Here is a 27,110-nt window from a genome sequence, read left to right as displayed (position 1 = left end):
TGCAATTAATATTTGGCTTAAATCACCAATAACTCACCATCTAAAGCAGTTAGGTATAGGGAATGCTTAAGAAATAAAAAAGTACCATAAAATACCATTTCCTTACAATACTAAAATACCATTTTAGTATTAATGTTCCATTTAAGAGAACTCAGAAAAGACTCATTCCGAGTTTCGACCAGCCCTGTATAGTAAAATTAAAAAATTAGCTATACTAACAATTATTAACAATAGTAGACTATATGAAAAACCATTTGAACATAAATAGAGTTTTCTACGAATGTTGCTACGAAATTAAGAAAAAAAACGTAAGTATCTTTTAAACTACCCCGTATAATATTACAAAACCTCATATTTTAAGAAAGAAGACATCGAGGAGAATCCAAAAATGTAAAAATATACAGGGTGTCCCATTTAAAAAAACGAAGTTATAGGCAACTTCGGGTATAACTGGAAGTAGCAAATAGATGAAAATATTTTCATTGAATAGATCACTCTTCAAAACCCTTTATTTCAATTTTCATGATTCTGTTGACTTTAGTTCTAGAGATATTTCTAATAGGACTTTTATCTGCCTCATCCTGTATAGTATGTACAATAATGGCCCTAGTATGCTCCCTTGTGGTACGCCAGACTGAATAGGCTTGTGTTCCGATACTTCTTCATTAACATTTACTTTAAACTGCCGTTCGTGTAGGTAGGCTTTCAGTAGGTTGTAGTAACTTGCTGGGAGAATTCTTTTTATTTTGCATAACAAGGCTGAATGCCAGACTTTGTCAAAAGCCTGACTGATGTCTATAAAGGCTGCTGTGCAGTACTGCTGGTTTTCAAGTGACTGGTTGATGGCGTTGACTATGCGATGGCATTGTTGTATTGTTGAATGGCTTTGTCGAAATCCGAACTGATGATCTGGGATCCAATTTTGTGGATTTATTTCTGCATTTATTCTGTTTAGGATAAGTCTTTCAAACAACTTGGAGATTGTTCGTAATAAGCTGATAGGCCTATATGATGAGACATCTAGAGGGTTTTGCCAGGCTTTGGTATCATAATTATTTGTCCAATTTTGAGTGCTTTGGGCCAGTAGTCACATCTGAGTATTGCATTGAATATGTGCAGTAGTTTTACTATGCCCTTTTAGGTATTTCTTTTAACATTTTTGCGGTTATCAGATCTTCACCTGGTGCCTTTTTTGTGTTTAGGGTGGCAATTACGTCTTTAATGTCTTTTGGAGTAAATGGTTTTATTCGGTCCTGTATCTGTAATGGTTATTCTAATATTTGGTTCGCTTCTGGTACTTGGTCGTCATTTAGGGAAGTAAAAACTTCTGCTAAATATTCGGCAAAGAGGTCAGCCTTTTCTTTATCACTTTTTGCCCATGGTGTCCTGGTGGTGTCGAATTTTTACGTATTGAGGTAATGCTGTTACTGGCTTTCTCTTACTTTTTATGGGCTTCCATATAGATCTTGATAGATTGGTGATGTAATTCGTAAATGACTCATTTTTAACTTCTTGCAGCTTTGATTTTAATTTGTTGCTGATGCGATTGTATCTTGTTGTGCTGTCTGGTGTGTGTGTTCGTTGCCATTCAGATCTGGCCTTTTTTTTCAGCTATGTACATACCAGTTTTTTTATTTCTAAAGGTATATTACTTACGTTTCTGTTGGGACTACTTTGTAGGGTAGCTGATTTAGCTGCATACTGTAGTATGTTTATAAATTTGTTATAGTCCTCTTCTATTTCTTCCGGTTTTTTCAGCCTCGTTGTTATTTCGATAGTATCGTGAATTATTTGTCGGTAAGTGTCCCAGTTTGTTTTATTGTTGTGCAGGTGGAGTTTTGGTTTTTTAGTGATAACTGTTGTACTTACCGTTGCTATTATTGGGCTATGGTCAGTAGTTAGGTCATAGCTTGGTGTTATATCTGTATAAGTTATACCGATACCGTTTGTTATGAAGAAGTCCAATAAATCTGGTTTGTTGTTGGGATCGGTCGGCCAGTATGTTGGTTATCCCGTTGAGATAAATGAGTAATTCTTATTTTGTATAACATGTGCCAGTTCTCTGCCTTTTGTTATTATAAGTAATGACCCCACAAGGTATGCTTGCTGTTGTAATCTTCCCCAGCAATGAATTTTGGTGTTAGGGTTTGAAAAAGTTCTTCATAGTGTTCTCGTTTTAGATTATGGCGAGGAGGGCAGTACACAGCTGTTACGTTGACATTATATGGAAGTGCTTCAACGCTTACTGTCGTTGCTTGGATGTGTTCTTCTTCGTACTTCAGTAGTTCATGATGTTTAATATTTTCTTTGATGAGTACCTATTGCTGTACCTTCGTGGGCTGTGCCTTCAGGATGCTCAGTATGATATAGTTTATACAGTGCGGTGGAATAAGTGTTACCGCCCCCCCTGTTAACTTGTTTATTTTGAGAATATAAGCAAAACTCTCGGACAGGTCGATTTTTAAACTAACCATAGTATATTATAGCATCAACGTTTCGAACTTTACGAGATCCCTCTTCAGGTGACAGCCATAACTTTGATTTTTTTATGGGAAAGTATGTGACACCTCATTTAAAAGCTCTTAAAATACTGAGTTCAAAAATGTATAATACTTTAATCCTGTTTGAGAGCGTAGGCGCAAAATTTCGGTCGAATTCTTTCTAAATGCAATCATTCTTTCGAATCCTGAAAAAACTAATAAATATTTTTGAAAAATTTAAACGCAGAATGAAATATTACAGTATTCTCGATGGTCCAAAGTCCCTGAGAACTCCTATAATGTTTATTTTATTAAGTCACAGTGGTGAAAAAAAGAGAAAATTTAGTGTGATTTTAATTTCAAATATATCATTCAAAAGAAACTTTTTGTTTATTCTAAGGGACTGTCAGCCCTCGGTAATAATCTAATCTTTCATTCTGCGTTTAAATTTTTCAAAAATACTTATTATTTTTCTCAGGATTCGAAAAAAATAAATGCGTTTAAAAAGAGTTCGACCGAAATTTTGCGCCTACGCTCTCAAAAAGGATTAAAGTATTATACATGTTTGTAATCAGTATTTCAAAAGCTGTTAAATGAGGTGTCACATGATGTACTTTACCATTTAAAAAAAATCAAAGTTATGCCTGTCACCTGAAGAGGAATCGCGTAAAGTTCGAAACGTTGATGCTATAATATACTATGATTAGTTTTAAAATCGACCTGTCCGAGCGTTTTGTTTATACATATTCTTAAAATAAACAAGTTAACAGGGGGGTAACACTTATTCCATCTCACTGTATTTAGGTATGTTAAAATAAGTTCTGTTTGTAAAGTGCGTTTCACTATTTAAAAAAATATGTCAATTTTATTTATGTCTAGAAATATTTTCACTTCTTCTGTATGGCTTGGAAGGCCGTTGGCATTCCTTTGGGCTATTCGAAGAAACTTAGCCATTTATTTCATTTTGTTGATAAGCATGGTAAGCATGTTGAGGACCATGCTATTTTGTTGGATTAGTTGGTTGAATAGATTCTTAAATTCTTCCAAAAACTTGTTTAACACAGTGGTTGTATCTTCTGTTTGGTTGTGTTTAGTTACTTCAGCGTAGCTCAAGACCTGGGGCAGTGGATTGGATCGTTGTTGTGTGTTTCTTGTGTATATATCATTTGTGTAGATTGCTGATGGGTTTTGATGCGCTGCATTGTTTTTGTTGCTTCCTTTGGTAAGTTTCTTATAGTGATCACATCCCTTATAATTGGCTGGTGGCCTCCATTGCATAACGCACATATGGCTGGCATCTCCTTTGACTTTCTGCACGTGGTGGTATTGTGTGAGCCTCCGCATTTTACACAGACGAATGGTTTATTACAATATGATTTGGAATATCCATATTGTTGGCATCTCGTGCACTGTATTATACTGTTTTTTTTTTTTTAGTTCGTGGAGGTTCTATGAGTACTACTCTGTTATGTAGGCCTGTTATATTATAGACATCTTTATTGTTTTGCGCGGGTTCTAAATCTACAAAGAAGAGATTAAGTGGTTCTTTGGTTTTTTGTTGTTTTACATTGACTATGTTTCTCACTTTGTGCCCTAACTGAGATAGTTCACTTTTTATGTCATCAGTATTGGTTGAGTGATGTAAGTATCTGATCACGATTCTGTAGGCTCGTTCTTCTTTTAGTTGGTACGTGTGATGGTATATATTTTTTTCCTTGAATTCCTTAACCAATTTTCGGTACTTTTTGTCTGGTATTCTTCTTTTTTGTCTTTTTGTCTGGTATTCTTCTTTTTTCGCTATTTCCTCTAATTGCTTTGTCATCTCGTTGAAATCCTGTACTCCGTGTACAAATAATGGTGGAGGTTTTGGTATTTTGTTGGTTTCTGCGTTTCCTGTATTTTCTTCTGTTTCTGTCGACAGCGGTTGGAATCGGTTACCTGTTTCAATTTCGCTTGCATTTTGTTTGTTGTTATGTATTTTCTTCCTTTTATTGCTTCCCATGACTTGCCATGCGTTTTTACTGTTTGTCTGATTTTCTTCTTCATCTTCGCGGGTTGATGTCATATAGTGAGTTTCTCTGTCTTCGATATTTGTACAATTTTTACTTGATGTCGGTATTCGCTGTTTAACTGGTTGAGAGCAATAGTTTGTATTTACTGTCTGCATAGGAGTTGTATGATACTGTTGTTGCATAGTTGGCATATTCATGTTCATTGAATTTTCTGGTTGGTTCATCATTGTTAGCTGCCACTGTAGTTGGTTATTGGTTGTTTGTGTCATTTGTAGAGTTATTGGATCACTCTGTATGTTTTGTTGTTGATAAACTGGTTGTCCATTTCTGAACCCAATAAGATTCCCTGAAGGGAACATATTGTTTTGTTTTTCTCACTTATTGCTAATGGGTTTTTTATTGTTGTTGATAAGATAATTAGAATTCTTAATCACCGGTTTTTCGGAGCGCTTTAACGATGTTTACACCTCGATGGCCCAGCGACGAATATAAATATTTATTTAAAAATAAAATAGCAAATATGCGACGTTTGTAACGTTACAAAGGGTAACAAATCAATTGGAAGTTCTGTCCGACAAAATACACGAGACGTTTTCGTAGTTTGACATTCGAAACCTGTAACCTGTTCCACAATTAAAACTTCCCCTGTTCCAGTGTTCCCGTGCATTAAAGTTTGTCCGACTAGACACCGTTAAGCTATTACAAAGTTTCAGCTTGCTGTTAATAAACTTTTTTTGAAGTTATACTTCTTTAGGTACGAGGGTATAGAAGGGAAGAAGAAAGAAGTATGAACAGGGAATAACCAACAGACTAATCAGGGAACAAGAAACGTCAAGCCCAGACAAACAATGGCAAAATATCAAAGAAGCAATCTTGGACACAAGTAAAGCAATCCTAGCGAAAACCAAAAGAAAACACAAAACAAAAGATTGGTATGATGAAGAATGTCAAGAAGTAGCAGGAGCAATAAGAAAAGTAAGACTCAAAAATCTCACAAATGACAAAGAAAGCACTAGAGAAGAATACAGAGAATTGAGAAAAATCATGAAAAGAAAATGTAGAAGCAAAAAGAGAAAATACAACGAGAACAAACTGAAAGAAATAGAAGAAAAATTTAAAAAAAAAGAAATAAGATCATTCTACCAGGAAGCAAAAAAAATGGAAAGAGAATATCAAAAAAACAACCCATATATGAGAGATGATAAAGGGATGTTGCTAAATGAGCCTGAAAAAATGATGGAAAACTGGCAAAACTATTTCACAGAACTGCTAAATAAGAGCGAAGTACAAAAGGAAACAAACCATGAAATTGAAGATGATCAGATAGCAATAGAAATACCCACAGAACAAGAAATAAAGAACGAAATAAAGAGCTTGAAAAATAACAAAAGCCCAGGAATAACAGAAATATTGGCCGAAATGATAAAATCAGGAGGGAAAAGACTACAGAAAGAGATATATGACCTGATAAAAAGAATATGGGAAGTAGAAAAAATGCCAGAAGAGTGGACCATAGCAAGAATATGCCCTATACATAAAAAAGGTGATAGAATGCGATGCGAAAACTACAGAGGCATCGCACTATTAGAAATAGTTTACAAAATCTTGGCACAAAGTATAAGAAAAAGGCTAAGTCATTATGCGGAAAAAATACTGGGGGAATACCAGGCAGGTTTTAGAAACAACAGATCAACGACTGACCAAATATTTGCCTTAAAAGAAATACAGACTACCTGTTACGAACATAAAACAGTACTATATGCTTTGTTCATAGACTTTAAGCAGGCTTACGACACAGTAAATAGACAGCAGATGTACGAACTGATGAAAGAATTGGGGATACCAAGTAAAATTGTCAGGATGATAAAGATGACGATGGAAAACACAACAAACGAAATAGCTTGGAAAGGGTATACATCCAAAAAGTTTGAAACCAAGGAAGGATTACGACAAGGAGACCCACTATCAACAATGGCATTCAATCTAACATTGGAAGGAATAATCAGGAAAAGCAGAATAAACATGCAAGAAACGATATTTAAAAACGGCCACCAATGCATAGCATTTGCAGATGATCTGACGCTATTAGCAACAAGCAAAAAAGAACTACAAAAGTTAATGAAAAACATAATAACAGAAGCCAAAAAATTCGGACTTAAAATAAATGAAGAAAAGACAAAATATATGATAATGGGAGAGATCCAAAAAGAAAAAGAGAATAACATCATAGTACAAATAGATGGAGAAAAAACATACTCGTTTAAAGGAGCCAAAGAAATTATTTACCTGGGAGCCAAAATAGATGAAAATGGTCATGAAGAAGGGGAGATAAAGGCAAGAATAGCTAAAGGAAATAAAAAATATGGAGCATTACGCACATTATTGAAATCCAAATACGTATCAAGAAAAACAAAAATAAGAATTTATAAGACTGTTATCAGACCTACAGTAACATACTCAAGCGAAACATGGGTGCTCAAAAAGTCAGAAACAGACCTGTTAGAAAGATGGGAGAGAAAAATGCAAAGAGCAATATATGGAGGTGTAAAAATAGAAGGTCAGTGGAGAAGAAGAACCAATAAAGAATTGGAAGAACTATATCAAGAGCCAACGATTACGACGACGATCAAAGCACAGATAATACGATACTTGGGGCACATAGAGAGAATGGGAAGTAAACGAATGCCAAAAATGGTACTTTCACGAAGACCAATACAAAAGAGGAGGAAAGGCAGGCCAAGGAAAAGATGGAAGGACAGTGTATATGAAGACTTGAAGCAAAGTAACATTGAGAGGTGGAAAGAACTAGCATTGGACAGAAGGAGATGGAGAGAGGTTGTGAAGGAGTGTATAAAAAGACTGAAGTGTATTTAAATAAAATTTATAAGTTATGTAAGTTATATTAAGTTATTTACTATATTATTTATGTAATCAGAAATGTAAACATTTTAGCCCTAGGCCTACAAGGCCTGTTGCGCTTAATAAATATAAATAGGTACGAGGGTGAATTTTTACATTCCCTGGCGCATGCGCACACCGACAGTATGTTGTTAGTTGCTAAATCATCCAAGTTATGTATGTATCAGCGCAACTAAGGTTTGAAAATAATATATTAGTGTTTTTAGTAAATATATTTATTATAATTTTTGTGTCTGTGGATTTGTCTTCCTTGGGAGTAAGATAATAAGTATTTTAAACATTTTTATATTTAACACTTCACTTGATCTATTTGTCACCGTCGTTTGTAATTACGTCCCAGAAGCCGTAAAAACAAAACCCTGATGGGTTATTGGTAGGTCATTCGACTACATAACGCGAAGGTCCCGGGTTCAAATCCTGACACGGACGATTGTTATTTTTTTTTTTTAATTTTTGGTGTTGTTTTAATAAACAATTTTTGAAAGTGGTAATATCAAAATTAGTTTATTAATTAAATAAAATACAAAGAAACTTTTAAGTATCTTTATTTCGTTGAAATCATATAATAGAAGTATAACTTCTTACGTGCGTACAAAGTACACACACATTCTTTTTTTTTGGTACTCGGGATCCAGGCCTATTAGTACAAATTTTTTAATTAGTTTTACTATGACTAATATTTTCAACACATTGCTAACAAAATGTAACTTTAAACTTTTACAGCCAGTCGTGATATTTGATAGCATTTTTGTATTTTATCTTAAACATATACATTATCATCATGGCATCTACATTGGCACCTTCTTTGCGCCCATTTGTTGCAGGTACTCAGTCCGCATTAACTTTTGATTTACAATTGGTTGTGCGACTTTGCTTTCCGCACGATATTTCTACATTCTTTTCTCGTTTTGTATGTGGATTTCCATTCTCTAACTAATCTTCTTAAGGTGTTCAATCTGGTTCTCACATCTTGTTTTGGGTCTAGCTCGTGGTCTACCTGTTACTAGTCTCTAGTTGGTGGTGATTTTCTGGATAACTGCTTCTGGATATTTTGTTTCTAGATGTTTCATCCCTCTGATTCTTTGTGACTTATGCCTGGTTCCACCAACAAATCTTAAGCTCCAGCTTAGCTCAGTCTGGTTGCCTGGTTGCACCAACAAATCTTAAGTTTAAGATGCAATCCACGTGAGACTCCATTGAGGCAAGCTGAAAATTGATCTAAGACTCATTGGTGCAACGCGTTTGTTTAGTAAGCTGAGCTTAAGGCACGTCTTAAGCTTAAGATCGGTTGGTGCAACCAGGCATTAGTAAATCTGACGCTGAGTTCACCATTACCCAAGTTTAGTGATTCTCCTATTCTTCGAATTATTTTTCTCTCGAGGATCTCTCTGTTGAGATGTTTCTCCATCTTTCCGCGTCAGGTACATTACTTCCGTATCATTTGTGATTACTGGTCTAATTGCTGCTATGTAAATTTTCAGTTTAGTATTCTGTTATTTCTTGCAACACAGCAATTTTTACTTGTTCTTTGGCTTTAGACATATCACATATTTTAATGTTTTTAATTTCAAACTTAATTTACTGGGCAAATCTAAAGTTTGTGGACGTCGATGATTTCTGTTACTTACTTATTTATTTCATCCTCACTCATACTGTTAATTCTCCGAAATGTCCTGTCTGAGATACCGCAAGCATCACATGTGCATTTCTAAATTGCCATAACAGATGTCAATGGACCCATGTTATTTTTTTCTAAATTAAAATCATTTTTCACTTCCAGAACTTAACGCCATTCTTCTGGAGATAACACTCTACGCTTCGACTGTTTTTTTTTTATTTTCTTCCAAATTGCTCATTTTACTTTAAAGGCGAGGGGTCCTACAACAGAAGAAGCAGTCGAACACAAATTTAACACCCGATACTAACGTTATAATAACAGCCATACGTTGTAATAACACTGATTGTAATTGCAAAAGCTGTTCACATGTTTTAAATAACATTTTTGCTGAGTTACCTTGTACATACCTACTGGTCCAGGTACCTACTATGTATCTCGCTAAATTATTAATTAACAGAAGGTCATTTGTAAAGGCATAACTTTAATTATTTGGTAAACCTACATTACCAACAAGAAATTAAACAAAAATCATTAAAACGTGTATTAATAAGATACAATGTGTCAATTTGAAAAGGTGCCACCCTATTTAATTTGGTCCCTACAGAAAATCTAAAAATATGCAAAAACTGAAATTGATCTGTGAGTGGTTCATTTTATAGACCAGTTTTCAACTAAATTATATCAACCCTCTAGCGAGGGCGGACACAACCCCCAAAGTACTTAATGGAAAGGGGGGTTGGGTGACACCTCATTTTAAAGGTCGTTCAACTACCTTTTAAAAAATACTGCATCCTACATTATATTTCTTTTCAGTACTTTTGTAAAAATCTTGGACTCAATACTTGATATCTTTACGGTTTTACTTGATTTTTCCAAAATACACAAAATACTCCAATTCTCCAAAAAAATATTCAATTTGGAGTTCAATACTCCAAAAAAATTTTGGAGTTCTGAATTCGATACTTAATACGTTTACGGTTTCACTTGATTTTTCCAGAAGTACTGAAAAGAAATAATATAATGTATGTGTAACCTTGAAAAGGTGCTTGAACGATCTTTAAAATGAGGTATCATTCAACCCCCCTTTCCATTAAAGATTTTGGGGGTTGTGTCTGCTGCCGCCAGAGGATTGATGTAATTTAGTTGAAAACTGGTCCACAAATTGTCCCCTGACACATAAATTGGACGTGTTTTTCCTTATTTTTAGTTTTTCTCTAGGAACCAAATTATAGAAAGTGGCACCTTTTCAATTGACACACTGTATATTCCGTACTATTGCAATAAAATATTTAAATGAAAACTTGTTGAGGATTGCTGATTGACACAACAAAGCAGTAAAATTGGTATACATAAATATGTTGTAAAAGATATCGCCGCTTATCTGGTCAACTAGTAATAAAGTTATCAGAATTTAATAACAAAGCGGTCATCATTCGTGGTTTTGACTATATCTCTTAAGCTTAATCTGATATGCTTTGGAATAAGATATGCTTTATTTCACGTTTATAGTTAGTTTACTTAATATGTTTTAGATTCAAAGAATTATTTTTTAATCGAAAAAATTTTATAGTAAAATTCAATTAGCTATGCAGGAGATGTAACATTAGTCGACAGCGATGTCGTCATCAACAACTATTTCGTTCAGTTTTTGAATATTTTTGGATAACAGTTACTTTTATAATCGCTTAAATTGTTCATTAATTTAATTAGTAGAATTATTTTTTCACTATCTATGTATTCAGTGATTACAATAATTTATATATTATACAATAAAAGCTAATAATCGAGAAAATAGTAAAATTGATAAAGTGATTTTAATAATAAACTGTTAGGTACTATAGAAGGAGTAGATACATTTTGAACATCTTTAACAACTAAAATCCTTGTTTACATGCACTGGATCGCTTATTGAAATTTAGTATAGTTATGCACACACAATATTTTGACTATTTTGTGTTTCAGCTTCAACTTTCTGAAGTAATTATGAGAGCAAGACAGTACATGACCGAAATTGTTGGAGGTGAAGGTAACGTTTTGTGTCATCACATGAAGTATGAAGATTTGGAGGCGAAATTCGAAAAAATTCAAGATAAAGAATCCTTACGAAAATTCTTGAAGCAAGTTACATACGATAAACAAGGGTAAGTTACCTTTTAAGAATAATTAACTATTAGCCCTATTAACTATTTAAGCCCGAATTAATTATTTTTCGAAAATTGTCGATTTTTTGCTAAACTTAATCTACATTGAGTTAGATTAAACCAAAATAGTTATTTTCAACAAAAGTTTTAAATGCACGTTGCCAGATGGCAACGCTAGGTCTTTATGATATCGCATAGATTATTTTAGAAAATTTTACACATGCATGTAAAAACCTTTTTTTTTAAGCTTTGTTATTCATTTCTGATAAAATATAAAATTACGTTCCAAACATAACCCGACATTACATTTTTTGCACATTGTACGAACAATTAACGAACATCCTTCACTTGCACATCTCTTCTTTTTTTTTTAAGTGGGTACCAAAAGATGATCTCTTCCAACATTCCACATTACTAATTCTGTTCAAGGAAATACTATTTCTTGATGTAGCTGGTCTTCCACCCCTTGAGGCGCAGTTCCTTATCGAGAAAGATATATATTTACAATTTCACGTCTGAAGTCCAGTTGTGACATTTTTGTACCCACAGAAGATCGATGAATCTTCCAATCATTTACAATCGATACCACAACCAACCACATAAATATCACCCACCACCATATCTTGGTGGTCTAATGACAAAAGGTCTAGGTACTTGAATATGTTTCTGTTCGGTTTTAGAATATCTTTTTGCTGGAGACAACGGCATCACGCCATAGGCATTCGAAGCAATTGTCACTGCATTATTGTCCAACCACCTTATGAAAATAATGCCATTATTTCTTTAAATCGAAAAAAATCTTCTTTGCGTTCCGCAATCATCTTCTTCGCCTCCTGACTCTTCGTTTGTTAGAATATTAGGCTCAGGAGGTTCAATGAATATCTGATCCACATCTAAATCATATTCATATACTATTTGGAGAGCGTCCTTTAAAGTGAAACCCTGTCTGAAAAAAATAAATATAGAAATTAGAGTTTCTAAATTTCTCGATTAGAGTTTCACTATGTTCCCAGAGGTTATATATATTAACATCATGTTCATCTACCTTTGTTTGTCCACACACGCATAACCGTCATTGCCGTACAATTAACACGACGGCCAATTTCGCGATACGTCAAATCCATATCTCTATAGGCAAAATTTTTACCCCCGTCAAAATCGCTAACATGGTGGTAATTTCGATGTGTTCGAACTCGGGCATTTTCTTACACTGAATACAATGGGACTGAGGAATAATAATTACATAAAAATTTCTGTACCAACCGGTCTTCATAAATCAGTCTTTTCACAAATATTTAAAGATAAAATAGTCCAGGGTGTATCGTCGTCTTAGCGCTCATTGTTAATAATTAAAAATAACAGCTTAGTAATAAAATAATGACAAAAATTTCTTCAGGATCTCGTGGGGGGGGGGGGGGGCTTTAAACTTTTATTAGTTTGATTTGGTCACTTTCTGACTTTCATAATAATAATTTTTAGCCGAGTTATTAAGCCTTGAAAATGGCTATTTTCGCGTTTTTCAAATTTTAAATCGCGTAGAACTTGACAACAATTAATTTTAGAGAAAAATCACAAGAGACCTTTTTTGCTCCGAATGACCCAAATGATCTAAAAAATGTCCGAAGTGAAAAACTTGTTTTTGTGAATTTGTGTAAAAAAAATTGTTTAAACAATTTTTCGACCACGGTACCGCCTGGCACCCTGATGGATTTGTTATAAGGACCTCTTTTTGAGTAAATTTGTGCAAAAAAATCGAATCGGAATAATTTACCTAACGGTGGTGACGATACAGCCTGGACTAAAACTTTATTTTTACAAAAAGTATAAAAAATAAGTAAAACATTGATATTGTTATCATAGCATGCTTTAAAATAAATAAATTATTGTGTTGCTAAAAAATTAAGTTCAAGAAATAAGTATTTCTTTTGAGTGTAAAACTTCTAATATCACCAAGTATATTTTAGAGAAAGTTTTTCTCAACATTGATGCGGCTTATATTAGATGTGACTATTAATCATCCGTTGAAGCGGCATTGAGGGCGATATAAATAAAATACAAAATGTGTCATTAAGAGGCCAACTATTTCATTTTTTGCCAAAAATTGCAGGTACAGGATCGTATTTTAAGCACATATATGCAACATCTCTCTGTATTGTAACTCATGTAACATTGCCAAGGAATATTAATAGCCCAATAAAAACAGCATCTGTGTAGGAACAGGTTGTCACTTTGACCCTTAGAATTTATAGACCAGGGCACTTAGAAGAAAAAATACCGGAATAAATAGATTCTTAAATAGAGCACCTATAGATTTGCAACTGTTTGCATTGGGTTCAGGATGACGTCAGGAAAAAGTCTACAATAGAAAAATGGGTGAAATGCACAAAATGAATCTAAAATTGCATGAACATGTCAAAATGAGTATATTAAGGGTCGGATTTTGTTATTCGGGGGTTCTCTGGGGTCACTGAACACAAATACGCAAGCATAACCGACCCCCGGAACCTAGTGACCAAGATCACTGCTAAGACAAGTCATCTGGAGTTTTGAGGATTTTCGGTACTAAATTGATGCAGAGTACTCAGAGGTTTTTGGGGGTCTCTAAACACGAATACGCCATCAGAACCGACCCCCGAGCACCTGGTGCATAGTGTCACCGCTAAGGCACGTCATCTTCTGTAGTTTCGAGAGTTTTTAGCGCTAAATTAATACAAACAGATTACTCAGGCGGTATTTAGGGTTGCTAAACACGAATACGCCATCAGAACCAACACCTTGAGCACTGCTAAGGCATCTTCTAGAGTTTTGAGAGTTTTCAGCACTAAATACATGAAAACAGATTATTAGGGGGTTTTGTGGTCGCTAAATACGAATATGCCATCAGAACCGAACCACGGTCCACCTGGTGCTCAGGGTCACTGCTAAGGCACGTCATCTTTTGGAGTTTCGAAGGTATTTGGACACCAAGTGTACCGGAGGTCGGTTCTGATGGCGTATTCTTGTTCAGAGACCCCAAAAAGGCCCAAGTAACAAAATCTGGCACTTAATAATATATACTGATTTTGGCATCTTTATGCACTTTTGGATACAATTTACACACTGTAAATGCATTCAAAAGCCATGGGCCTTCTGCCTTCTAGGCCTGGAGAGCTAAACTATATATAAATGCATTCAAGCATTTCCACCCATTTCTCTATTGTAGACTTTTTTCCAGACGCGACGTCATCCCAAACAAAAAGCAAAAAGTTGCAAGTCGATAGGTTTATTTTTTCCTAAATGTCCTGGACTAAGAATTTAAGGTATCATTGGATTCCATTTAAATATATACAGCAAGATATTGGTAAACCGTAACCTTGATCTTTCGAATAAGTTTAAACATACATAAACCTCGTGAAGGAAATAATTTTGAAAACTATTGTTAGCCATTGTAACGTAACGACTTATAAATAGATATTTTATTTTTATTGGTACAACTAAAGTACAGTGTATAAGAATCCACTTTAACAATTGAAGGGGTAAGTGGATGAAGGGAGTAAGTAACAAAAGTAAGTTTTTGAGAAATTTAACTTCAAAGTTTTATTGCTGGAACTTTTTTATTAATCGATTTTTTAAACCGAATTTTTTTATTCTCACAGGTAGGATATGTATAAATTTTATTGTAAAAATAAAAATCCCCCCGATTTTTAAAAACTTATTTGAAAAATATATATTTGTACTTACCTCTTTCATCCAAAAGCTTTTTTGTGTTACAAATTATGTCTATGCCAAAATGAAGGGGGTATGTGGACTTACCTCCTTTATCTAGGATAATTATTTGCATTTTCTTTTGAATAAGCGCTATAATCAGGAAAAAAATAACATGGATGTCAAGTAAACATTTATATTTTTGGTTTTACAAAGGAATGACAAACACTAAATTTCTAAGCAGTTTTTGAATCATTCTAAGGATATTTTACCACCTTCTTAAAATTTTTGTTGCTGTATGATGGCTTCATAATACCACTTATCCCTTTCTGGAATGAAGCAAAGCTGTTCTTTTAGATTGTCTACCTTTTCTTTGCTTAAGGATCCAGTATTTTGGATATGTCTTGGAATGTTGAATTCTTCAGGTAGAAGGGATGGGAAATTTTTCTGCTTGAGAATACATACCATTTTGAAAGGTGTGTAGTAATCGTAAGACTCCTTGAAAAGGTATGATCCAAAGACATCTACGCGAATCCACTTGATTCTAGTTTTGAAATTAACCTTTTCGTTAAGAAGATCTTTTTTTCTATTCATTAGTTTCATGGTTTTCATAATATTTTCCGTGTCTCTAAAGTGATGTTGCATGTCTATCACCATATTTTTCTTGGTTGAAGAAACAATCACATCACGATATTCATCAGGGATGTAAATGTTTTGATGTTTCTTTGGTCGTTTCTCAATACGTCCAAATGCTCTATCCGAGTCGTAAGTACGAGTGTCCTACCTCTGGAAAGTTGTGCTCAATCGTTTTGAAGATGCCTTTGCCCACAAGATACTGAAACAAACATACTATCAAAAAATTTTTATTTTGCCCGGCACACGAGTCCGTCCACAAAATTAGATGATCTTTTCCTTTGAAGGCTGGATCCACTTCGATTGTTCGTAGAAAACAACTAAAAATTTCCGAGCTACCTCTGGAAGCTTGATTTTCCGTCCATGTGCAGAAAACAGTTTTTTTCACATTTTTTGTTATTATGTGGATTCCTAAGTTGTAAAACCACATTTGTCTAAGATAAAAGGCTTTCGAGGTACTAAGCCTAGGTAGGGGCATAGTTTGCTGTAGATCCAATGTTACATACACAGTGTTCTCTGATTTGCTAGCAAATTCTCTATCTGCTTTTTGAGATTCAAACGCTGATTTGTAATTTTCAGCGTGCTCTTCATTACCTTTGCCAGAATCGCATGTGCTACATGTATCGCTTTTGGGATAACCAAAAGACAGATTAAATTCATTATTAAAAATGAATCGGTATGTAGCCTCTTTTATTTGAAATTTTTCATTTCTTCCGTCAGTTCGGCATTTGTCTAGATAAAGTTTATGCATTCTAGGGATCGAAAGTTGCGGTGAAAGATATTTTTTGTGAATATTAAAATGCCTGGAGTAGTGCGACTCTTCTGCTGGGAAACTGGAAATATGCTCAATGACGTAAGCAGCAACTTCAGCAGGGGTCTTGTTAGGTCTGACTGCGTGTTTTCCCCTTCTGTCCGGTTCAGGAGCATTTTTCCCTGATTTTATTGAAGTTTGGATCAGGTCAACCTTTTTCAAGCTGATTGCAAACAAGGAAATGAAAGCCCGTTTGCATACGGTAGTTTGCTGGCCACTACAAGTTACATTGTATTGGTAAGTGGCAGTTTTATGCTTTAATGCTCCAGTTTTCTTTCTCATTGGTTCCCTTTTTTTAATGCTCTTAAAAAGAAGGCAGTTTTTTGCATTTACATCTAGTTTGTAGTAGGAAGAAAATATTGATTCCCTTTCTTCTACAGTTATTGACTGAGAACACTTGTAGCGGCAATTTTCATTGCACAAAATCCCAGAGTTAACGGTTTTAGCGGGTTTTACTTGGCCTATTTTAGAAACGTAAGCCAGACCACTTTCTCTGCACTTGGCACGTTTTCGTGCTTTCCATTCTTCAATATTTTTCTGTCTTTTTCTAGTTACTTTTACTTTTACTGGAAATATTTTTTTCTTGGTTTTAGTGGGCAAATTAAGAGCCTCTTCATTTCCATTTTCAGGAAGAGCAATGATCTCATCATATGGAATATTTCCATTTACTTGTAGTTCAAAATTTATATTGCCATCATTCATAATCTCATTTCCAGTTTCTTCACTCACCACTTCCTTATTGATATTGCCTTCCTCATTTCCATCCTCATCTGATTCGATATCATCTTTCTCATTTTCATTAGGAACATATTCATCTCCTGAGTCATCACTAAATAATGATGAAAGGCTTTCATCATCTGAATCAAGTTTTTCTCCGTAATCTAAAACAGAACATTAGCATAAGCCTAAATTTGCCTGGTTTAATTTCAGCTGTTAAGAAAAACAAAACATTAGTTATTAATCTGGTCTGCTGATTTAAGTCCCTATTGACAGTCAATGACTAACAGAAAATAATTCATGTTAAATAAGCTAACTACCACATTTGAAGGCAACAATCACGTGGGTCGGATAGTGTAATTATTGGTTAAGACACTCGCTCAGAATGAGACATTCGGGTTCTAATACCACCTTACCATTTCATTAGATTTTTTTAACTAGCCCATTGTTCAAATATCTCTAATGTAATTACTTATTACTTACTAATTATTGAGAGATTACTTAATGTAATCTCTCAGAATGATTCTGATAATTTGAGCTACAAGGTTGAATGGAGATACTAGAGCCATCCCGTAGGTTTTTATGTTCTTTGGCTATATTTGAATCTGAAAAAAATGATATCACTAATGTTGCCGTTTTATTATGATTTTGAATTTTAAATTTAGCGCTTAATGAAAATATGATTTTATCAATACAAATGTATTTTTATCGATTTACAAAATTCGGTGTCATTAAAAGCATTCTAGTAGGCTTACAGCCCAAATAACCTTTTTGTAAACAACAGCATAGGACGTGCCGATGCTTTGCAAGTTACATAGGCCTAGACTTAGATTGTAGGCTAGACGTAATATTAAAGCTTGGCTTATCTTTAAATAAATGAAAATCAATCAATTAAAATTAATATTTTGCAAAATACTTGAAACTACTAAAGAATAATATTTACCTTTTATCTTGGTTTCATTATCACCAACTTCTTCTGTAATAGTGGATTCCTGTTGTAATTGCTGTAAAGCCAAGTCTGCCAAAAATTTTCCCCTAGAACTAGTCATAATACATCACTTTATAACTAATCAAATAAACTAAAACAGCTAAGAACACTAACACAAGCAGTAGCGAGGGTTGCACTTGCACATAACCTAAAAACTTTAATTTGTTGTCATCTGATGTTAGCTGACAAATACATGAAGGAGGTATGTCACAATTTTTATTCTCTGTGGTATGGATGAAGGAGGTAAGTACTTTATCTTGTTACTTACCTCCTTCATTCACTAAATATTTAAAGTAGTATGGTCAATTACCTCCTTCATACGCTGGCTATCTCAGTTATTTTAAATCATAGAAGGCTGGAGATAAGTGGAAAATTTAATTTAGCACTTACCACCTTCATCCATGCGGATAACTCATTTTCTTAAAAAATGTCACTTACTCCCTTCATCCACTCACCCCTTCAATTGTTATATTGAGGTATCAAGCAATTTTGGCAAACTCAATAAAATTTATTCTATGGTACTAGCCACGGTCCTACAATTTTAAGATTTCCTTGGTTGTCTTGTTAACTTGTTGCAGTATTATTGAATGACAAAAAATAGTCTTTACTTTTGGCTTGAAATAAATGATACATCAAAATTTACACATTTTGTCATTAAAAATATGCATAGTGGGCCAAAATTGTCTTCTAAACTACTGAAATGCATAGTGAGCCAAAATTGTCTTGTATGCAAATTGAGGCTGCTTGCAGGAAGTCTTTTTCGATTTTCGGTAGTTCATGATGTTTTAAATTATTCCTAATTATGATTGCTGCTTCGCCTCTGGGATTTCTTTCTGCGTTAGGGTGTGCTGCGTTGTAGACCTTATACGAGGTGATTTTAAATTGTGCACTGGCGAATAAGTGCGTCTCAGATACTAATAGAATGTCTACTTTATTAGTGGCTAAGAATATTTCGATTTCTTGTCTACGTTTTAGAAGTCCATTTGCGTTCCATTCAGCAACTCTTATTAGTTGTAATGCCATCAATTCTTTTTAGTAATGAGTTCTCTTAACTGTTGTATTTCTGGTGTCATTAGGTTTATTGTTTGTTGTTGGGTTTCTATTGTTTTTTGTAAACTCGAGATGATGGTGATAAAGTGAATTTGACTGACTTTTTGATTTCCATCTGTTGTTGGTAGTGGCATTGATATAGGTTGCTGGTGTTGGACTGCTTGTGAATATGTGCGGTTAGATGTTTGGTGCGTGTTTTCATTGTGGTTGGTGTTGCTGATGGGGACGGGCATTTTAGAGGTATTGTTTGTTTGTAATAATTTCACATTTCTATTTGGATATCTTCTAGCTTGTATCTCTAGATAAGCCTGGAATATTTTCTAATTTGATGGATGGGCACTCCACATAAGGTACATTTTGCTGGTTTTCCATCATTTCTATGTTTTTCGCAATTCCGGTAATCATGATTTCCAGCACATTTGACACATCTGTACGTAAGTGTGCATTGGTTTCTTGAGTGACCGTAGTTTTGGCAACGTTTACACTGTATTATATGGGTTTTTTATGTGGTGCTTCGAAGCGTACTACAACATGTAGTAATTTTGTTATTCCAAAAATGTCTTTGTTGTTTTGATTACGTTTCAGATCGATAAAGAATAGATTTTTTGGTTGCTTATTTTCCCTGTTATGAACATTCATGATTTTTGTTGCTGTATGTCCTTCGTTTGCAAGGGCTTTTTGGATTTCCTGAATAGGAGTACTGTGGTGGATATTTCTGAAAACAACCCTAAAGGATTTCTCTTCAGGGAGTACAAAAGTATGGAACACTATCTTTTTTTGTTCAAACGCTTTTCTGAGAACTTTGTATCCTCACTTGTTGTTACTTGAATTTTCAGTTTGTCTTCTTGTAAGAGTTTGTATGTAAATTTCGAAGTATACTGAGCACTCCGTGCTCCGTGTAGTATAAAAGGTGGAATTTTTACGCTGATCTTATTAGTTCTGTCTAAGGGTGCTTGTTGCAAGTTTTCCTCTTCATCTACATTACCCAATGGACTATATTTATTGCTTGTGGTTGGACCTGTTTTTGTTATTTTTTGTCGTGTAGCATTTGTATTTTTATGTGGACTGTATCTCTTCTTTTTACCTTTAACAATTTCTGTACATGGCAATGGAATTCATTTTTTGCCAATATATTTCCTCCTCCTCGCTTGTATGTCCACTATCTTCCATTTTTTCTGTAGTTGTGTTTCTTTGTTGTAAATAACCAGTTTGTTGTAAATTTGATGTAGGAAAGAATTGTGTTATTTGTTGTTGTGTATAATTTTGTATGTTTGAAATTTCATTTTGATGTATCAAATTATTTGACGAGCCTCCACTGCTATCCTGCATTGTTATTTGTTGTTGTGTATAATTTTGTATGTTAGAAATTTCATTATGATGTATTAAATTATTATTTGACGGGCCCGCCTGCATTATTAGTTATTTTACTAATGTTAATAATTAATATACGATGATAAAATAATTAAATAAAAACATTAAATAAAACTTTCAGTTTGTGAAGCGAAAAAGTGTAAATAATAATAAATAAATACCTTTTTACGTTCGCTGATATCAGCTCTCACAAAACGGGTAGACGATAGTCTACCCACACCGGATATTTCGCCGTCAGATGCAGGTAAACTTCTTTTCATGGAGGTTATGTTGTTGTTTTGAGTTTTTAATACACACTTACTATTTTGTCTATATTCTGAATGCAAACACAAACTATCTTGATGAGTTTTATTTTCTTTAAAAACACGCCACAAATTAAAAACAGATTAAAAATATTTCGTTGAGTCAATCATATAGACAGAGTACACAAACAAATTAACACAAAAAAGTAACACACAAAAACAGTCAGAATTTGAAGATCCCAGGGCAGTAACATAATTTCAAACATTTTTTTTAACCAGATGGCTTTGCCCATAAGTTCGAGATCAAAATCAGGTTATAAAATCTTCCCAGAATTTTTTAGATTTTCTTTCTTTTTGAGAACGACTTTATCATTCTCTTTGCCTTATCCCTATGCGGGGTCGGCTTCTCTAATTGCATTTCTCCACACCACTCTATCTTGGGTCATATCAATGTCAATCCCCTTTACCAACATGTCCTGCCTTATCGTCTCCCCCCAGGTCTTCTTTGGTCTTCCTCTCCTACTCCTTCCAGGAATCTGCACTTCAGCTATTCTTCGTATTGGGTGATTAACGTCTCGACGTTGAACATGACCAAACCATCTTAACCTGTGCTCTCTCATTTTGGCATCAATTGGTGCCACACCTAGACTTCCCCTAATATACTTATTTCTAATTTTATCCTTCTTTGTCACTCCACTCATCCATCTAAGCATTCTCATTTCCGCATTCCGCCACATGCATTCGTTGTTCCTCTTTCTTTTTCACTGCCCAACATTCAGTTCCGTACATCATAGCCGGTCTTATGACTGTTTTATAGAATTTTCCCTTCAGCTTCATTGGCATTTTTCTGTCACACAACACACCACTCGCTTCTTTCCACTTCATCCATCCAGCCCTAATTCTGCTGCATGCATCGCCATCTATTTCTCCATTACTCTGTAATACCGATCCTAGGTACTTAAAACTATTGCTTTTCACAATCACTTCACCATCCAAAGATACCATTTTATTTGTAGTAACTCCATCTTTAAATGAACATTCCAAATACTCTGTTTTTGTCCTACTAAGTTTTAAACCTTTTTCCTCCAGAGCTTGTATCCACTGTTCCAGTTTTTGTTCTAAGTCTCTTTCACTATTTCCTACTAACACGACATCATCAGCATACATTAAGCACCATGGAATGTTACCCTGTAGTTTCGCTGTTATCTGGTCCAAAACTAATGAGAATAAATACGGACTAAGCACAGAGCCTTGGTGCAATCCTACTTTCACATGAAATTTATCAGTCTCTCCCACACCTGTCCTAACACTAGTCGTTACTCCCTCATACATATTCCTCACAATCTTTACATATTCACCAGGGACTCCTTTCTTATTGAGTGCCCACCACAGAATCTCTCGAGGAACTCTATCATATGCTTTCTCAAGATCAATGAATACCATATGAGCGTTTGTTTCTTTACTCCTGTATTTTTCCATCAACTGCCTAATAATGAAAATTGCATCTGTTGTTGATCTACCCTGCATAAAGCCAAATTGATTCTCGGATATTTCGGTCTCTTCACGTATCCGTCTATCAATTACTCTTTCCCATATTTTCATGGTGTGGCTAAGCAGTTTTATAGCCCTGTAGTTTGTACATTGTTGTATATCTCCCTTGTTTTTGTAAACAGGTACCAGTATACTGCTTCTCCATTCGTCTGGCATTTGTCCAACTTCCATAATTCTATTAAATAGACCTGCTAGCCACCTTGTTCCTGTCTCCCAATGCTCTCCATACTTCCCCAGGAATATCATCTGGTCCTACCGCTTTTCCTTTCTTTATTTTTTGAAGCGCTTGAGCCACTTCCTCGTTTGTTATTTTGGTGACCATTGCTGCTACTGTCTCCGTTGGCTCTACAGGCTGTCTGTCAAATTCTTCATTTAATAAGCTGTCGAAGTATTTTCTCCATCTCTTTTTGACATCCCTTTCGTGAACTAGTATTTTATTATTTTCATCTCGGATACATCTAATTTGATTAAAATCTTTTGCTTTCTTTGCTCTCTGTTTGGCTATTTTATATATCTTCGTTTCGCCTTCCCTGGTATCAAGTTGATCGTATAGGTTTGAATACGCTTCTGCTTTGGCTTTTGCTACTGCTACTTTCGCTTCCTTTTTCGCCACCATATAGTTTTGAAGGTCTGTGTCGGATCTGGTTTCTTGTCACTTTTTATATAATTTTCTCTTCCCTTTTATTTTTCCTGGTACTTCGTTTGACCACCACCAAGTCTCTTTATCCTCAAATTTTTTTCCTGACGTTTTCCCAAGTATTTCAATAGCAGTCTCTCTAATATTACTGGCCATTTTTGAGAACGACTTCCGGAGTGGAAATCGAAACTTCAAAACATTAGTTAATTAAGAAATGTAATATTCATTACACCAATAATTGTGGTTAAATCCCATAAAAATAATACTTAAAGTAAAATTGTTTTTTTTTTTCTATAAAGGAAAGTAAGAAAACTTATTTGAAGAACCTTTATCTTGGTTATTAAATTATATTAAACAATCGTAAAGAAAAGTGTTCTGTATTATTATAGTAATGAACATTATTTGAACAACCTTAATCTAAGTATCGTATTACGTTGAACAGTTTGATAGTTTTAGATTCAATTTATATATTAATATTGATTTCATATAGGAAATGTATTACAAATAATATTCTTTGCAAATATAATGAAATGTCTAAGAATAGAGCTTTTAATAATAACATAACGAATTATATTATACAGTTATAATCTCTATAATAACATAACTTTTAAATAAATCGATTTTTTTATTGCGGTTTCAAAGGGATTATAATATTCACCAAAATAAACAGCACCAAAATTAAAATGATTATGAAACTGGGGGATTTTGAGTAATTTGTGTATAAATATATTGTGTTGCACCCAGTCGAACGCCTTTTCAGAATCAATAAAAGAAACAAAAAGGTCTGCTTGTTGATATGTGCACCTTTGTGCCAGAGTTTGAAGACAGAATATTACTTCTCATGTCCAAATGCTTTTCCTGAAGCCAAATTGTTCTTGACCCGTGACCTCGTCACATCTTCTATACAGGGTAAGTCACCACTAACGGGACGGAAGATTACAGCAAAATGGTAAAAGATTTGTAAAAAAATTTAAATTAATAGGTTGTAAGTTGATAAAAGCCACAATTTAAAATTATTTTGAAATATACAGGGTGTCCCAATAAATGGCGACGTATCAAAGTTATGACATTGTCATTTTATGACAGTATGGTCTGGTAATTATCAAAAATATAAACATCCGTGTATAATATTCAAATTTAATTGTTCCTAAAAATGAACAATCACGCTATGTACGAAAGCCACCCAGGTCACCAGGATTGACAAAGATGGATTTTTTAAATGGGGTTATATTAAAAATATTGTATATGCTACACTTGCTACTACTCCAGATGATATGAAATTAAGAATTTCGAACGCTTTTGCGTCTATAACACCACATATGTTAAATAATGTAAGCAAATCAGTTGATGATAAAATCGCTTGTATTGCAAAAGAAAGCAAACATTTTGAACAACTATTACATAACTGATAATTTTTTACTTATAGTAAGTTGTGGTTCATTTTGTATTTTATCTATGTATTTGTTTTAATAAAATTCTTTGTTTCGTTATGTATTTAATTATTTTCAATAACGAAAAAATTTATTTTTCAAATCAGCAACTAAAACTATACATTTTTATTTACAACTACACTCGTTTATACCAACTATGCCAAAGTGATGAGTTTAAAAATCGAGAGTGACTCTAAAATAAATATTTTTAATCGATTTACCGTTTAAGAAAATTGTATTACGCAAAAACTATGACTCCTAGTTATAGAACATCCATATACCGCTCGAAAGAGGAACCTGTGTTTAGTATAATAATGTATTAATATACGCCATACGGTGTTCTATTTAAAATAAGCATCATCAATAACACATTAAATAATCCAATAATGAAACTGTAAATTTTGAACACCCTGTAAATAAATGGGTAATAATCAATCATGGAATACATTAATTATAAGATAATTACCAGACCGTACTGTCAAAATGACAGTGCGACACAATAACATTAATGTTGTTCTGAAGCTATTTCCTTGTGGCATTTTTATAATTACGTATTTTTTATGGGAAATAAGCCACAATTTTATTAAAAAATGAATTTATTAACGTTTCGAAGCCCAAAATAGCGAAGCTCGGGTTTCGTTGTCAAAATACAAAATACTATTAAAATAAACAAACATGTTGTTGCTAAGTAAAAAAATTCTTCTAATAATTTATTTAATCTGACTCATTTATATTGGCAATTCAGACGTATATTATACATTTTAAAGTAGAAGACTTTAAAATGATATCGCCAATATTTATGAGTTGCGTTCCTGGGACGACTTTACTAAAAGATAGTTCATTCGATTACATGAAATCAATCCCAACTCCAGAATATCCGTCGCAAAAAAATCATAGCATGTGATCTGTCTTTAAAAAGACAACCAAATGCAACGATGACAGTAAAATTCTCGCGTTAGAGATTCCATAGTAAATCACGAGGGAAAACCAGGAAAAAACCTCGTGATAGTATAATATACGTCTGAATTGCCAATATAAATGAGTCAGATTAAATAAATTATTAGAAGAATTTTTTTACTTAGCAACAACATGTTTGTTTATTTTAATAGTATTTTGTATTTTGACAACGAAACCCGATTTGGGCTTCGAAACGTTAATAAATTCATTTTTTAATAAAATTGTGGCTTATTTCCCATAAAAAATACGTAATAACATTAATTGACTACATCTTTTGTTTTAAAATCGATTTACAGATTAAGAATTTAAATAATTGTAAATTACGCAAGAAATATGAGACCTAGGTATAAGACATCCGTATACCATTCGAAAGAGGTAAATTTGTTTAGTATAATTATTTACTAATATGCATGGTGTTCTATTTAAAGTAAGCATCATAGGACACATTGAATAATCCAATAATGTAACTGTAAATTTTGAACACCCTGTAAATAAATGTGGAATAATCAATCATGGAATACATTCAACCAATATCCAACTATTTAGATGTAAAAGTAATTTTTTTATAATTTCATAAATAACTTCAGAATAAGTCTTTTTTTAAAACTCTACATTTTAAGAAAAGTCAACATAACTCAGAACGCTCTGACATAGGTATAGGGAAGCCTTATGAAACTCTACCTTATTTTTTGCGGACATTTAAAAAATGCAATAAAATATAGGGTGTTCCATAAGAATAAATATAACTTTGATACGCCGCCATTTATTGGGACAACCTGTATATTTCAAAATAATTTTAAAATGTAGCTTTTATCAACTTACAAATTATTACTTTTAAAAAAATTTTAAATCTTTCACCATTTCGCTGTAATTTTCCGTCCCGTTAGTGGTGACTTACCCTGTATATATTCTGTTCTGTATGAGTATGATTCGCAAAAAAACTTCAGAATGTTATTTAGTAGACTTATAAGGCGGAAGTCCTGGGCCTAGATTCCGTGCACTGTAGATATCTACAGTCGCTTTCTGTCGATGGCAATTGTCATGAAAATATTTGAATTTTTAGTTTTAATTCAAATATTTTCTTGTTTTACTAAGGGCCGGTTGTTCGAACGCTAATCAACAATGATCACTATCAAATATTTAATTACTGTCACCAAAACTGTCAAAGTCAACTTTTATTGGGTTGCTGAAAACAAAATTGCTTATAATTATGAGATTAGTTAATCAATTAACATAACAATTATTAACATAATTGATTTAGTAATTTCATAATTGTAATCAATTATGTTTTCAGCAACCCAAACAACAGTAATTAAATATTTGATAATCATCATTGTTGATTAGCGTTCGAACAACCGGCCCTAAGTGTCACTTCAGCATCAATTAGAGTATAACCTAGCAAAACTAGAAAATAATTCAATTAAAGCTAAAAATTCAAATATTTTCATGACAATTGACATCGATAGAAGGCGACTGTAGATATCTACAGTGCACGGAATCCAGGGCCTGGCCTGGCATGATTTGGCATTCTTCTTTTTTGACAGTGATATGACGACTGATTCCAGCCATTATATTTAGGGATCGCTCCGGTACTGTAAATATCTTAGACAAGGAAAGAGAGAGGACGAGTAATCCTATGACCAAAAGTGAAGCCAAACCTTAGACAAGGAAAGAGAGAGGACGAGTAATCCTATGACCAAAAGTGAAGCCAAACCGACACCAGAGATTTTGATCATCGACGTATCTTTGGGGTATTGTTATGCATTGAGTATTTAAAATAAAAACATGAAATGTATTTAAAATGAAGAATTTGTGTACGGTAAATGTTTTATTAAGTTGCTCATATTACGTACATATGTTTCAATACAT

The 27,110-nt window shown here is 33.8% G+C and overlaps 1 protein-coding gene across 2 annotated transcripts in view; it reads left to right on the top strand.

Moving 5' to 3' along the window:
* Window positions 1–27,110, top strand: part of LOC114335358 (proline dehydrogenase 1, mitochondrial) — a 219,584-nt gene that overhangs the window by 155,366 nt on the left and 37,108 nt on the right. For both annotated transcript variants that reach the window (XM_050655614.1, XM_050655613.1), the window contains one exon: window positions 10,992–11,170. In XM_050655614.1, the coding sequence (XP_050511571.1) occupies window positions 10,992–11,170 (179 nt within the window). The remainder of the gene's footprint in view (window positions 1–10,991; window positions 11,171–27,110) is intronic.

This window comes from Diabrotica virgifera, chromosome 7 (assembly GCF_917563875.1).
Source record: "Diabrotica virgifera virgifera chromosome 7, PGI_DIABVI_V3a".
Lineage (NCBI taxonomy): Eukaryota > Metazoa > Arthropoda > Insecta > Coleoptera > Chrysomelidae > Diabrotica > Diabrotica virgifera.
The sequence above is the reverse complement of the archived record's forward strand: the minus strand, read 5'-3'. Positions and strand labels throughout refer to the sequence as shown.